Genomic DNA, 13,942 nt, shown 5'->3' with positions numbered 1-13,942 from the left:
CCAGGTCGTCTGCGAGCACAGGTCTCAGCAGTCCCCATTCTGGGTCAGTCTTCTCCAGCTCACAGTGTTCCCTATCGATACGTGGATAGTATTACCTTATTTCAAGATGGAGTTTTTTAATTCCATTTTTAAAAGTTTTTTTCGATTCTATTACTTTTGGTAGTTAGTTTTGGAAAGAGTTAATTTGGGCAGCATTCAGAAATACCAAATCATCGATAAGGCAGAAAACTGGCTGGTCTCAGATTTCTCACCGGCCACTTTCAGCACCAGTGAGTGGTGAACAGCGCCTGCAGCTCCTTGAGGGGAAAAAGGTGGGAATCTAGGAGTTCATGTACAGCCAATCTGTCCTGCGAGAATAAAGGCCACTGAGGATGTGGAAACAACCCAAGTGTCCATTGACGGATGAATGGATAAAGGAGATGCATATATATACAGTGGAGCATCACTCAGCTGTGAGAAAGAAGGACTTCCTGCCATTTGAGACAACACAGATGGATCATGAGGGAATCATGCTAAGTGAGGTAAGTCAGACAGGGAAAGACAAATACTGTATGATCTCACTCACATGTGGAATCTAAAAAACCTGAACTCGTAAAAAGAGAGAAGGAAATGGCAGTTACTGGGGGCTGGGAGTGGGGGTGGGGGAATCAGACATCGTTAAACAGGACAAACTTGCAACTAGTAGATAAACAAGTTCCGGAGCTCTGACTCACGTCCTATGGGTTATAGTCAGCAGCATTGTGTTATAAACTTCAAAGTTGCTAAAAGACTACATCTTAATTATTCCCACCACAAAAAAGAAAGGATGATTACGTGATGTGTTGGAGGTGTGAGCTTATGCAGCAATGACCATCATGTTGCAATCTATAAATGTATCAAATCAACACGTGTACCCCTTACACTTCCAGAATGTCACGCATCAATTACATCTCAATTGGAGAAATAAAATACTTCTTAAAAAAAGAATAAAGGCCAGTGAAAAGCAGTTTTGAACACTCAAGAATCCAGGAAATAGTTTTCCATAAACTCCACATGGCAAAACTACTAGTGGAAAAATGTCAGCCACCAAAAGATGCTCGGAGAAGCCGGGGCCAAAGAACAGACAGTAAACATTCCACAGTCACGTGTGAGACTAAGACCAACACGGGAGCCTGAGCAGGAAGAAAATGGAGTCTGCCCTAACAAAGTGGAAACGTTAGAACCAGCAAAAACTGATCAACGGGAACCAAACACGGAAGGTAGGGTGCGAACTGTGGCCACATTCTAAGAGCTGCCGTCAAAGGACATACACAAAGTGGAACCGAGGAACACAAGCATAAGCAGAGCAGATGCGCAAAGTACTAAGAAAATAACGTGACTGACCAGGATCACATGATGGGAGGGATGGAGGAAGAGGCGACCACAATGTCACGCCTGTTTACAACAGAGAACTGGTGCATGTTGTCAAAGGAAGCTTTAGCAGAAAGGACATTTTGGAAAGTTGCCATTAGAAGGATAACCACCACACACACAACAGCAAAGAAAGGGAAACTAGAAATGGAAACTCCCTTTGGAAGTTTAGAAATAGAAAACATAAACATAAAATGGTGACACAGGATGGAGACCAAACGCATCTGTCCAGTCAACAGCTGGGAGTGGTCTCAACAGGGCTGTCAATGGGAGCGACTTTCAGATTGAGTCACAACACAAACCCAACCGTCACACACCCGCGTATTACCCGCACAACGAGAGAAGCTGAAAAACCAGTAAATTCGTGCCGCCTTTTGCAGATGAGGGGACTTGAAGCTCGGAGCGTTTACGTGACTTTTCCACTGCAACAGTGCGGTTAAGATGGTGCAGGACTTAGCCGCAGCCCTGTGGACACCAAGGCCTCCGCTCTGAGGTGGTTCAGGGCCACTGCAGGGCCACGGGGAGCTGGCCTGGCCCAGCACAGACACAGCGCCTCCAGCAGAAAAGCAACTCAGCAGGCGTGGGACTGTTGTGATGGGTCAGCAACCACGGCGGCTGCACATTTGGAGGCGAAGGCCAGCACGTCTTCAAGACTTCAGAGTGGAATTTGTCAGATTCCCAAAGCTGAGGGAGCCATGTTTCCTGCTTCTGTCCCATCCCAAGTCTCGGTCCACAGACACTACAATCTCCCACACAGTCGGGTGTCCAGCCTTGACCAGTGGTCACTGGGAGCCTTCTGAGAACTGCAAGGTCACGTGGCTCCTCCCCTCCCCTCTCACCGTGGGCTGGAAGTTTGCGAGGGCAGGAGTCTGTGGGCACAGGAGGAAGGAGAAGGGAACAGGGAGAACTTCCAATGCCAGTCCAGACCCTCGGGAGGAAAGCTGGAAAGCCGCCTCAACGATGCAAACGATGACAAGGGGCATAAGTGGGAGTCCTGCCTCCCTCAGCCCCTCCGAGGGCTGTGGGTCCCCCCGGCTACTGCTGGCTGAGTGTTGAGCTTGGTCAATTTACTCCAACCTTCGGGCAAAGAAGGGGTGAGGGGGGCTCATGACCTCTGAGAGGTGCCGAATGTCCAGGTCCATGCACGGAAGGGACAGGCAGAGGGGTGCTGCCCCCTGGACCTGAAGCCGGGGCTCCTGCTCCCATCGTTGAAGATCTGCCCGGATTGCTCTGCCCCTTCGCTGTGCAGTGCTGAGAGGCAGCCGGTCTGTGCCACACAGAGAGAGGTAAAAATGAGGTGGTTGTAGAGTAGCACGTCCTCCCTCAGTCTCCACGAAAGGAGGGCTCCCAGGTCACAGTCGGGGAGGCCTGAGGTGGACACGGGGAGTCGTTCTGGACAAGCAGATGTAGAAGAAACTGAGGCTTCCCTTCTTGTGTAAAAAGCCAGATTGGCGGGGAGAATGCCTTTGCTTCTGTCCCTCGTTCCTGCTTCAGGTGCCCGTGACAGTCCTTAATGCTTCCAGCCACAGCGGCCCCTCTCCAGGCTCCAGGGAAAGGCCAGGGTGTTCACAGAGACACCACACGGGCCCCCAGCAGCTGAGCAACTTCCCATCTCGTCTCCGTGTTCCGTAAGAAGACAAACATCGCCTTGGTCATCCCAGCGGTGACCAGGCCTCCTGCCACTCGCAGCCGAAGGCCATCCTTCCACAGAGAACGAGGGCCCTCCCGGCCAGTCCCCTTCTCTCGGGAATGGGGGGACCTTATAAGGCCTCTCAGGACTTTGTCAAGCCCCCTGCCTCTCTGGCCAGAGGGACGGGTGGGGTATGTACCAGGAGGCCCCAGAATCTTTTGCTTTCTTTGACTATCGCCTTTTGAAAGTTACAGCATGAGTTTGCACCCCTCCCCATTTTTTTCTTATTTGTTGTAAAAGTTGTTAATTTTTTTTGCTCATGTCAGCGGGCATTAGAGGAGGGAAATCTTGTTTCTTTCCACTTATTTCTCTGTATTTCCCTGTGTAACTTCTCACACCTGTTGATTGATCGGCTGCAGCAGCCACTGCTCTGGAGTCACTTCTGACCTGAGAAATGACAAGGCAGGAACTTTCCCTCTGTGTTTTGCCCACAAGGACCCTCATCCTGAAGAAAAGCACCCAGAGATCAAGCCCCCAGTGGCAGAGGCCGTAAGAAGTGGGACCTCCTGCAAACGTGAGGGATGCTGGCGCTGTTCTCGAGGCTCACCTGCACTCTGGCACCTGGTCTACCTCATCCTGGAAACCCCGCCCAAGTATGATTCACTCACCATGGCACTGTGGGCCTGGAAGGCGGGGGAAACCCCTGGGCCCACAGCAAGGCCCATCCATCACTGCCTCCACTCACCCAAGCAGGGGACAGGCGTTATCTCTGATTTCTCCATCTGCTGGACATTGTGATCCAGAATTTCAATGAGCAGAGTGAATACTGCTCCCACGGTCTTCCATCATCACTGACCCGATGGCCTTGCCCTCTGGCTCGGCCATCAAGGCCCCCGCCCGTGTCGGCCGAGAGCCACTCCTAGCTCACCCCTTGTTTTCAGAAGCAATTGTGTGGGTGTTTCCTGACCTAACAAGGGGGCTGAGTGGCCAGAGCACTCTCTCCACCTGCCCTCAGGGGTTCAGCCCTCAGTTCAGCTCCGAGTCCTGCTCAGGACATCTGATCCTGCAGACAGCTTTCCAGTCACCTGTTCTGCAGTGGGGTAGGGCTCCCCATGAGAACAGAGCTGTGGACAGAGCCTGGGAAACTGACTCAGCATGGTTGGTGGGCCCAGTTCTGTCCACCCTATTGCACCAGTCCAGACACCATGGCTACAGGCATGGGGTCCCCGGCATGTGCTCGTGGTGGGTGGGGGCAGGGACAGGCTCCCAGAACTGGCCGTGAGGTGCTATGGTAGCCCAGCTGGGCCTGAGCACAGCCAGCCTCATAGTCAGCAGGCTCTGGGCCCACCACAGCCGCCCCGACCCGAGCCCTGCACAGGACTGCCGGGGAAGGGACCAGGAGACCAGGCTGGAACTTTCTCCGAAAGGTTCAGAGGGCTCTGCAAAGGCCAGGTCCTGTCACACGTGGGCCCAATAAGACATCCCGGGCTGCAGGAGCTGAACCAGGTCCTCTACAGGCCGGACAATGCCTGCAGCCTGGCTGGTCCTCTGCCGGGGTGAAGAGGCAGGGCCGGGGCTGGAGGCTGGAGAGAAGGGGCTGAGCAGGGCCTGGTGAGCACATTCCCTCCCCCAGTCAGGAACCGGAGGTGATGGAGAGCCAGGATAGGAGGTTCCTGAAGGGTCTAGGGCAGCTCCGGCCCCTCATTCCCTGAAAGGGAGACGGGAGGCCCGGAGGTGAGACCCAGCAGGAAGAGCCTCCAGCAAGGGACTGGGGGCCTGAGGAAGCCTGCCCGTGGGCTGTGAGCACCCCCGGCCCCACCAGCCCTAGAGGGCAGGACCTCAGCCTACGAGGAGAGGGCAGGCTGGACCCTCACCCATCAACCTCCCAGAGGGAGCTCTGGAGTCCCAGGCGTGGGGGAGGGGAGAGGCCAGGAGGCCAAAACCTACCCTTGGACCTGCTGCCGCCAGAGCCCGGCAGTTCACCTCCTCACAGCGTCGGAATACACACCACTCCTCCTTCACCCTCTCCCTGCCTTGGCTGGACCTCTTCCAGCCTCCTCTGAAGGGGGCTCCAGGCCACACATCCCATCTGCCCTCAGGGGACCACTCCAGGTTCTTAAGTCATCGACCCAGACCTGGACACTGTCCCCATGCTGGCGAGGCCCCAGTGGCCCCATATCACTGTGGGGTCTCCCACGTACCTCACATCAGCCTGCCTGAGGCTGACATCACCATATGCGCCCCTCGTTGGTCCTGTGCCCTGACACCGGCATGTCCCGATCTCTCCCAGGCCCAGGGCCAGGACCTAGAACCCCACCCTTTGTCCTGAATCCTGGGAGAGAGAGCTGCCTCAGAAACACTACCGCTCTCCCTTGCCTCTGCTGTCCTCCCCCAGGGGGGCCCCCAGGACCCGCTTACTTTCCCCTGGGCACCCCAACCCTCTCTCAGCACCCAGGCTCCCTCCCTTGAGGCCCCCAGCCCAGACTGACCCCATCCTCCTTGCTATACCAATGGAACCTTCTAGAGTGAAACTCTCAACAAGCCCCCCCCCCCATCCTTCAGCCTCTTTGCTGGGCACACAGGCCATTTTTAAACCCAGCTACATAAAACCAGCTGCCATTCCCCGCCAGGCACATGGCCCAGCCTCTGGAGCTCAGCCCCAGCTGTTCCTCTGCCTGGAATTACACAGGCACACACACGCACACACACACACACACACACAAGACTTCTCAACATGCTGCTCACTCAGCCCTCCCCCAGCAGGCCTTTAGGGTGTCATCACTCACTCTCGGGCCCCAGTTGTGTCTGTGCACCTCTGACTCCCCGCAGCATTGGCCTGTGCGTGAGTGCACCTGCCATGGCCACACCTGGCCCTCGGAGCCTGTGCCATCTCCACCTCCCCAAGGGCTTACACCTGGTGCACCTGTGGGTTCCAGCACCCAGCCCCAGGTCTGACAGGTGGTGAGTGCAGACTCCTCTCTTCCTCCCCCAGGGTGGGGAGAGAGCAGCCTGTGCAGCTCTGGGGGGACCCTCTCCCTTAGACCATTTTGCCCCTCCCCCTGCACCTACCCTTTGGCGAGGGCATCAGGAGCCAAGACCCCTCCCTGAGGACCAGGAGCCCGGAGGGCAGGGCAGGGACCTGGCTCCTGCGAGCACACAGTGCCCAGGGCTCGCCCCCAATGAGCCAGTTCCCATGGAGGACAGTGAACAGGTGGAATCAACAAGCAGCTGCTGCAGGCCAGCTGGGAAGCCGGAGGTGTCCACAGGCCCACCAAGCATGGTGCACTGCCCCCACCCACCCACTGTCACTGCGGGCCTTTCACCAGCTGAGGACATGACTAGAACGCAGAGGACCCAAGACGGCCTGGAGGCACAGCCCTGACTCTGCTCTTATTCCTGAAAGAGAAAGAACGCAGGTTGGGTGGTGGCCAGCTCAGCCCCCTGCCCACTCCACCTTGCCCACCCAGCAGCCCTCGGGCATGTTCCTAAGCTGGGAACCACAGTGCTAACTGGGACCACAGTGGGAACCCTTTACAAAAACCCGACCAGAGGGTCCCAGGGCAGCTTGGTGCTCGCCTTCCAGTGCCCACCGTCAGATGCACAGCGGGATCAGGAAGGAGCCTGACAATGCTGGAAGAGAAGCGGTGCTTGTCCCTTCTCGGGAGGTGAGGGGACTCTCCAGGTGGACACAAGGTGGAGAGACATGGAATGAGTCAAGAGGCCCTGCGGGAGGGGTGGCAGGTCAGCAGCCTGGGCATGGGGGCAGCAAGGGGCATCAGAAGGTTGAGCAGGGAAATGAAACTGCATGGGACCGAGCAAGCCAGCTGTCAGAAAGGACGTCCTGGCCCAGACCTGGGCACCAAGGGCAGGAGGGAGCCTGCGGAGGCACGGGGTAGGCCGTCTCTTCAAGCAGAGAACAGACCTTCCTGCCCTGGGGGACTCCTGGGGGCTCCCTGGGGCCCCTGGCTGCAGGGTTTTCTGTGGCCCCAGCATGGGGCCGGCTCACTGTGCTTATGCTTACTTGCAGCACTGGGGCCACGGCACCCTGGTCACCGTCTCCTCAGGCGAGTCTGGCGTCTGGCGTACCACCCGGGACAGCGGGACTCTGTGCCTAGCCAGGCCTGCTGTTTCACGTTTCATCTGACTTGGGAGGGGGTCTGGGGCCGGCTAGAGGGGGGCGTTTTTGTATGGGAGAGCCAGCAGGGCAGAGGCTGTGGTCCTGGCACCTCGAGCACCGGGACCACGGCATCCTGGTCACCGTCTCCTCAGGCGAGTCCACACTAGCTGCTCTGGTGGGCATCTGGCCAGGTCCCGGGGCCTACGGCTGGTCTGGGTGGGCCGAGTCTCTTAGCCTGGGGTCAGACTGGGGCCCCGCTGGGTTCTGGCTCCATTAGGGACTGGTCCTCGGGCTGACAGCCCCAGGGTGGGGAGCAAGCTGAGAGCTGGGAAGGAGAAGTTGTGGGCAGAGTGGTGCCGGCTGGGCCGGAGGTTTGTGTGCGAGGGGCCAGGCAGGCCACACCAGTGTGGTTATGGCTACGTGGATTACTGGGGCCAGGGCACCCTGGTCACCGTCTCCTCAGGTAAGATGGCTTTCTCCCTGCCCACTGTCCTGGGGGCTGGGAAAGAAATTTCCAGAGGCTCCTTGGTCTGCATGGGGCCCTTGGTCTGATCAGAGGCTGTTTTCTTCTGGGTTCTACACGCAGCCTTTCTGCAGAGACAGGGGTCTTTGCCTCTGGAAGGCAGGCTGGGCAGAGTGGGCTCCAGGTCTGGGGACACAGGCACCTAAGGAGATGCCACTTCTGTCACACCGGGCGGCCGGGCAGGGGCTGAGGTTTTTGTACACCCCCTAATGGGGCCCATGGCAGTGTGACTATTTTGGCTACTGGGGCCAGGGCACCCTGGTCACCGTCTCCTCAGGTGAGTCCCACAGCCCTTCTCCCCTCTCTCTCTCTCTCTGGGGGTTTTTGCTGCATTTTGGGGGAAAATGAGGATGTCTGGGTCTAGAGGCTTCTCTGGGGGTCTCGGCCACCTTGGCCTCTGGGTCCAGTGGTCCTCTCGGCCCTCAAGGGGCACAATTTGAGGTGGTCCCGAGACCTTAGCCGGGTGCCAGTTCTTGCCTGGGGCCCAGGCACAATTGTCACAATGTGACAACGAGTTGGATTACTGGGGCCAGGGCACCCTGGTCACCGTCTCCTCAGGTGAGCCCCACCCCTCCCGACTCCGACCACTCTTGGGGAGATCGGGTCTCAGGGTCTCGATGTCGGAGGTCAGGAAAGGGAACAGGGGAGAAGGTCCCCTACAGAGGGGCTGGAGATTGACTTTCCCCGGGCCCAAGGACGCCTCCGTATGGGGGGGCGAGGCGGCCTCTCTGGCCATTTGACGTGAGCCTTATAGGGGACGACTGTCGCTTGTGTCAATCAGGCTTCGGCGGCTCTGAGGCCCCCGTTCTGTGGGCCGGTGGCCGTCAGGGTGATTGGACTGCTGAGTTCCGCTTAGGGGCTGTGGGTTCACGGTCAGAAGGCCCAGGCCGGCATGTGAGGTCTCCGGGGCAGGTGGGAGGGAGCGGCGGGAGGACGGTTTCAGGCCCCTCCCGGGAACAGTGTCTCAGATAGTCAGCTTCTGTGTGGCCATGGAGACAGGAGAGGTCTCTGGGTGGCCTCGGGACGATGCCGGGCCAGGCCCCAGGGTTTTTGTAGGGCGAGGATGGGAGACGCCACCATTGTGATTATTATGGTATAGACTACTGGGGCCAGGGCATCCTGGTCACCGTCTCCTCAGGTGAGTCCCACAGCCCTTCTCCCCTCTCTCTCTCTCTGGGGGTTTTTGCTGCATTTTTGGGGAAAATGAGGATGTCTGGGTCTGGGTCTAGAGGCTTCTCTGGGGTTCTCAGCCACCTTGGCCTCTGGGTCCGGTGGTCCTCTCGGCCCTCACGGGGCAGATAGTCAGGCCGGCATGTGGGGTCTCCAGGAAAGATGGGAAGGAGCGGCCGGAGGACGGTTTCAGGCCCCTCCGGGGAACACTGACTCAGTCAGCTTCTGTGTGGCCATGGAGACAAGAGAGGTCTCCGGGTGGCCTTGGGACGATGCCGGGCCAGGCCCCAGGGTTTTTGTGGGGTGAGGATGGGAGACGCCACCATTGTGATTATTATAATGCTATGGACCCCTGGGGCCAGGGCACCCTGGTCACCGTCTCCTCAGGTGAGCCCCACAGCCCTTCTCCCCTCTCTCTGTCTCTGAGGTTTTTTGCTGCATTTTGGGGGAAAATGAGGATGTCTGGGTCTGGGTCTAGAGGCTTCTCTGGGGATCTCGGCCACCTTGGCCTCTGTGTCCAGTGGTCCTCTCGGCCCTGAAGGGGCACAATTTGAGGTGGTCCCGAGACCTTAGCCGGGTGCCAGTCTTTGCCTGGGACCAGGCACAATTGTCACAATGTGACAATGAGTTGGATTACTGGCACCCAGCTAAGGCCAACAGTGTCTCAGATAGTCGGCTTCAGTGTGGCACATGGAGACAGGAGAGGTCTCCGGGTGGCCTCGGGACAATGCTGGGCCAGGACCAGGGTTTTTGTGGAGTGAGGATGGGACAGGCCACCATTGTGATTATTATGATATAGACTACTGGGGCCAGGGCACCCTGGTCACCGTCTCCTCAGGTAAGAACGGCCATTCCATGGCCTTTGTTTTCTGCTCCTGTCTGTGGGGTTTCTGGGCATCAGTGGCTGGTCCTCGGGACGTGTCCCCCAGGGGCCTGGGCAGACTGGCTAAAGGGGGACAGGGCTGGGTGCCTTAGGGGTCTCAGAGCCTCTCCATTTTCTGATGCCTTTTGAAAATTGGTCTAATGTCAACATGCCGGACATGCCGCGGGCCATGGGTGTGAAGGGCCAGGCTCAGGTGAGACGCCAGGCAGGACCCCGGGGCCACAGGACAGTGTGGGCTGTGGTGGGAGACGCTTGGCTGTCAGAACCGCGGCGTCGGTGAAGGAGCGGGCCTCGGTAACTGCCTGCAGAGCCGCAGAACACCGCACAGAGAGGGCAGGGAAATATTTTCTTCAGAATTATGAGTTATGTTCTGTGCTGGATTGTATTTAAAATTCTTTGTTGGTTAGGAAGAGAACTTTCTGGGTGCGGAGGGACTTGGAGTCCTGGTCTTGGTGAGAGTGGGGTCCCGGGCCCCCTGAAACAGCGGGCGCCGGGGGGCTCCGGGAGGACAGCTTCTGAGAGAAGATGCTTCATTCCTCTTACAAGGCGCGCTTACTAAATATTGAAAGACAGGATATCTTGGAAGTGGCTGCTGAGTGACTTTAAAATGAGAGAGATTTTCAAGTATATTTAATTTTTTTAATCTTATCATTCAATTAACAACTATAGTCACGTCTTTCTGGAGTTGACCGTGGTGCGTGTTGAGTGGAGAAACAGTAAGGGGTGCGGGCAGCTCCCCGCTTCGGGGCTGAGTTTCGACAATAATAAATTAAGCTTGTTTTCTGAATTAGTCGAGCGGTGCTTGGAGCGGATGGTGCTGAGCTGGTGAATGTGGCTGCATGCGGGCCTCGGACGCCTGCAGCAGGTGGCAGGAAGCAGGTCGCATCGAGAGTCTATTTTAGGAAGCAAGAAAACAAGATTGGCAAATTTATAGTTCACGGTTATGCAGGAGTGGTTTTCGGATAGTTTTGCCCCAGAGATCTGAAAGCGTTCCACCGAGCAAAACAGCACCTGGCTGATTTGCATTTCTAAAATAAGGTGAAGACCCCTGAGAGAAACTAGAAGCTTCCTTTTTTAACTGTTTGAGTTTAATTTCTCAGTCTTAGCTTACCGAGTTTTAATTTGTTCAAACTTAGCTTATCAACTTTTCATTCATATTCGTTTTCAAAGCAAGGTGTTTAAGAAATTAAACAGCTTTAGGGGCAGTTTGTCAAGGCATTCCTGTAACTTTTTTTTAATTGTTAGTCCTTCAAATGGTACTTAACTGAAACCATTTCCAACGCCCCAAAGCATTGCTTTTAGGATGGCTGTGTTCACAAATTTAGAGTTAGCTGATTTTCTCTTCATGATTAAGAGACACTTTGACATTCTGATAGAGTTGCCTTGTTTCAGTATTTTTCAAGACTACTTTTCAAGTATTCACCTTAGGACAAATTTCAGGTGAAATGTGTATAATTGTCTTGAGTTGTTTCAGTTAAATTATTAACTGAAATTATGAACTTGAATTATTTCAGTTAAATTCTTAACTGAACAATTAAATTGCTTCCATTATGTTAGCTGGTGGATTAAGTGGAAACCTAGTCAGGCGTCGAACCGGGGGAACTCAGGGGCCCTTCAGAAGGACGGCTTCTGCTCTGAGGCATCGGCCCAACTTAGTTGAAGGAGCTCGGTGGAGGGTCTGAGAGGGCGCCCGCCAGGCCCGCCGTGGCTGGGGGTCCCTGGGACCACCTGGAGCCAGGAATGCGTGGTCGTGGCTTCTGCCGCCAGGCCAGCCGGCTAGTCACGAATCAGCCGTTTGGGATGGATTTGGAGGAATTCTTCCATGCCAAAGACCCCACGGGAGTCTCCAGTGACCAGGCACCGAGACGGTAAGAGAGAGGTAGCCACGGCTGCCAAATTCGCTGACCTAGAAAGTCTCTATTTGATGTTTTTGCTTCTACTTGAAGGGGACTCGCCCTTTAACAATGGCTCAGTGAAGACAGAGGTTGCTTTGTGTGAATGCCTTGAGTGGCCATTGTCTGGGTCACTCACACTTAACTTTCCCTAAAGAACACTTCAGAGAAGCGCGAGGAGCCGCCGCCTTATTTATTAACTATTGACAATCGGGCTCCCAATGCCTTCACATAGACAAGCACCGCTTACGTGGTCTTTGTTGGAGCTCTAAAGGCAACTCTGGGTTTTAGATGATTATTGTGCATGAGAAAGTAGCGCACAGCTTCTAAAGAGCTTTATGGTGAAGAGCAGAATTCTAAGTGGCAAATTCAGACAAAATGCATTTCCTGGTCATTTTTCATGATTCTTATCTAGAGGGAATGTAGTTAAAGTCAGGGGCTTACTTTAGATTCAGAAGGGAGGAATTCGGGCGAAGGGCATGTGCCCAGGCGGGTGAAGGCGCAGAGAGGGGAAAGCCCCAATGCTCTTCTTGGTGCAGAAGCAAGGCTGCCGACTCCAGAGCAAAGGAGGACTTTTTCGTTCTGATGATGGCAAATGCTCCTCAGTCCTCACAACATGTTTTAATGAGTTTAGGGTTGCCAGGAAGAATTTTACCCAGGTAGCTGGAGGGTGGTAGTGATCGATACATCTCTGGGAGCCAAAAGCAGGCTGAGACTGGGGTCGAGGAGCGAGGATTTGGGGTGCCCAGAGGAGACAGACGAAAAGGGATGCCCAAGGGTGGAGAAAAGCAAGGAGAGCAGCGGGAAGCAACTGAATCGAGGCTGAGCCCAGGAGTGCAGGATGCCTGACAAGACGCAGGACCAGCGGGCTTTCAGGACTGTACAGGGCTGCACCAGGCTGCCCAGAGCAGGACTGAGCTGAGCTGAACTCAGCGGGATTGAACTGGGCTTTCTGAGCCCAGCTGGGCTGAGCTGAGCTGCCTGAGCTGGGCTGAGCCAGGGTGAGCCGGGCTGAGCCGGGCTGAGCCGGGGTGAGCCGAGCTGAGCCGGGCTGAGCTGGGCTGAGCTGAGCTGGGCTGAGCTGGCTGAGCCGGGCTGAGCTGGGTTGAACAGGCTGAGCTGAGCCGGGCTGAACCAGGGTGAGCTGAGCTGGCTGAGCTGGGCTGAGCTGAGCTGGGCTGAGCCGGGCTGAGCGGGGCTGAGCTGAGCTGCCTGAGCTGGGCTGAGCCAGGGTGAGCCGGGCTGAGCCGAGCTGAGCCGGGCTGAGCCGGGCTAAGCTGGGTTGAACAGGCTGAGCTGAGCCAGGCTGAACCAGGGTGAGCTGAGCTGGCTGAGCTGGGCTGAGCTGAGCTGGGCTGAGCCGAGCTGGGCTGAGCCGGGCTGAGCCGAGCTGGGCTGAGCCGGGGTGAGCCGGGCTGAACCGGGCTGGGCTGAGCTGGTTGAGCTGAGCTGAGCTGAGCTGGGCTGAGCTGGGTTGAACAGGCTGAACTGAGCCAGGCTGAACCAGGGTGAGCTGAGCTGGGCTGAGCTGAGCTGAGCTGAGCCAGGGTGAGCTGGGCTGAGCTGAGCCAGGGTGAGCTGGGCTGAGCTGAGCTGAACCTGGCTGAGCCGGGCTGAGCTGGCTGAGCCGGGCTGAGCCGGGTTGAACAGGCTGAGCTGAGCCAGGCTGAACCAGGGTGAGCTGAGCTGAGCTGGGCTGAGCTAGGCTGAGCTGAGCCGAGCTGAGCTGGTTGAGCTGAGCTGGCTGAGCCGGGGTGAGCCGGGCTGGGCCGGGCTGAGCTGGGCTGAGCTGAGCTGAACCGGGGTGAGCTGGGCTGAGCTGCGCTGAGCTGAGCTGAGCTGAACCTGGCTGAGCCGGGCTGAGCTGGGCTGAGCTGGGCTGAGCTGGCTGAGCCGGCCTGAGCCGGGCTGAGCTGGGTTGAATAGGCTGAGCTGAGCCAGGCTGAACCAGGGTGAGCTGAGCTGGCTGAGCTGAGCCGAGCTGGGCTGGGCTGAGCTGGGCTGAGCTGGCTGAGCAGGGGTGAGCCAGGCTGAGCCGGGCTGAGGTGAGCTGAGCTGGGCTGAGCTGAGCCAGGGTGAGCTACAGGGTGAGCGGGGCTGAGCTGGCTGAGCTGGGCTGAGCTGAGCTGGGGTGAGCTAGGGTGAGCTGGGCTGAGCTGGGGTGAGCTAGGCTGAGCTGAGCCGGGCTGAGCTGGGCCGAACTGGGCCGAGCTGAGCTGGGCTGAGCCGGGCTGAGCTGGCTGAGCCGGGTTGAACAGGCTGAGCTGAGCCAGGCTGAACCAGGGTGAGCTGAGCTGGCTGAGCTGAGCCGAGCTGGGCTGAGCCGGGCTGAGCTGGG

At 57.0% G+C, this 13,942-nt stretch overlaps 2 gene segments (V, D, J or C); both read left to right on the top strand.

Annotated features, from left to right (window-relative positions):
- LOC106827306 (immunoglobulin heavy constant alpha-like) overlaps positions 1-13,942 on the top strand; it is a 678,397-nt gene that overhangs the window by 390,432 nt on the left and 274,023 nt on the right. Inside the window, 1 exon segment of the C gene segment in view lies at positions 9,602-9,667. Within this exon segment, the coding sequence occupies positions 9,602-9,667 (66 nt within the window).
- The window catches only part of LOC139045754 (immunoglobulin gamma-1 heavy chain-like), a 72,306-nt gene continuing 66,802 nt past the window's right edge, over positions 8,439-13,942 (top strand). The window contains exon 1 of the C gene segment in view: positions 8,439-8,797.

The sequence above is a fragment of the Equus asinus genome, chromosome 7 (assembly GCF_041296235.1).
Source record: "Equus asinus isolate D_3611 breed Donkey chromosome 7, EquAss-T2T_v2, whole genome shotgun sequence".
NCBI lineage: Eukaryota > Metazoa > Chordata > Mammalia > Perissodactyla > Equidae > Equus > Equus asinus.
The sequence above is the reverse complement of the archived record's forward strand: the minus strand, read 5'-3'. Positions and strand labels throughout refer to the sequence as shown.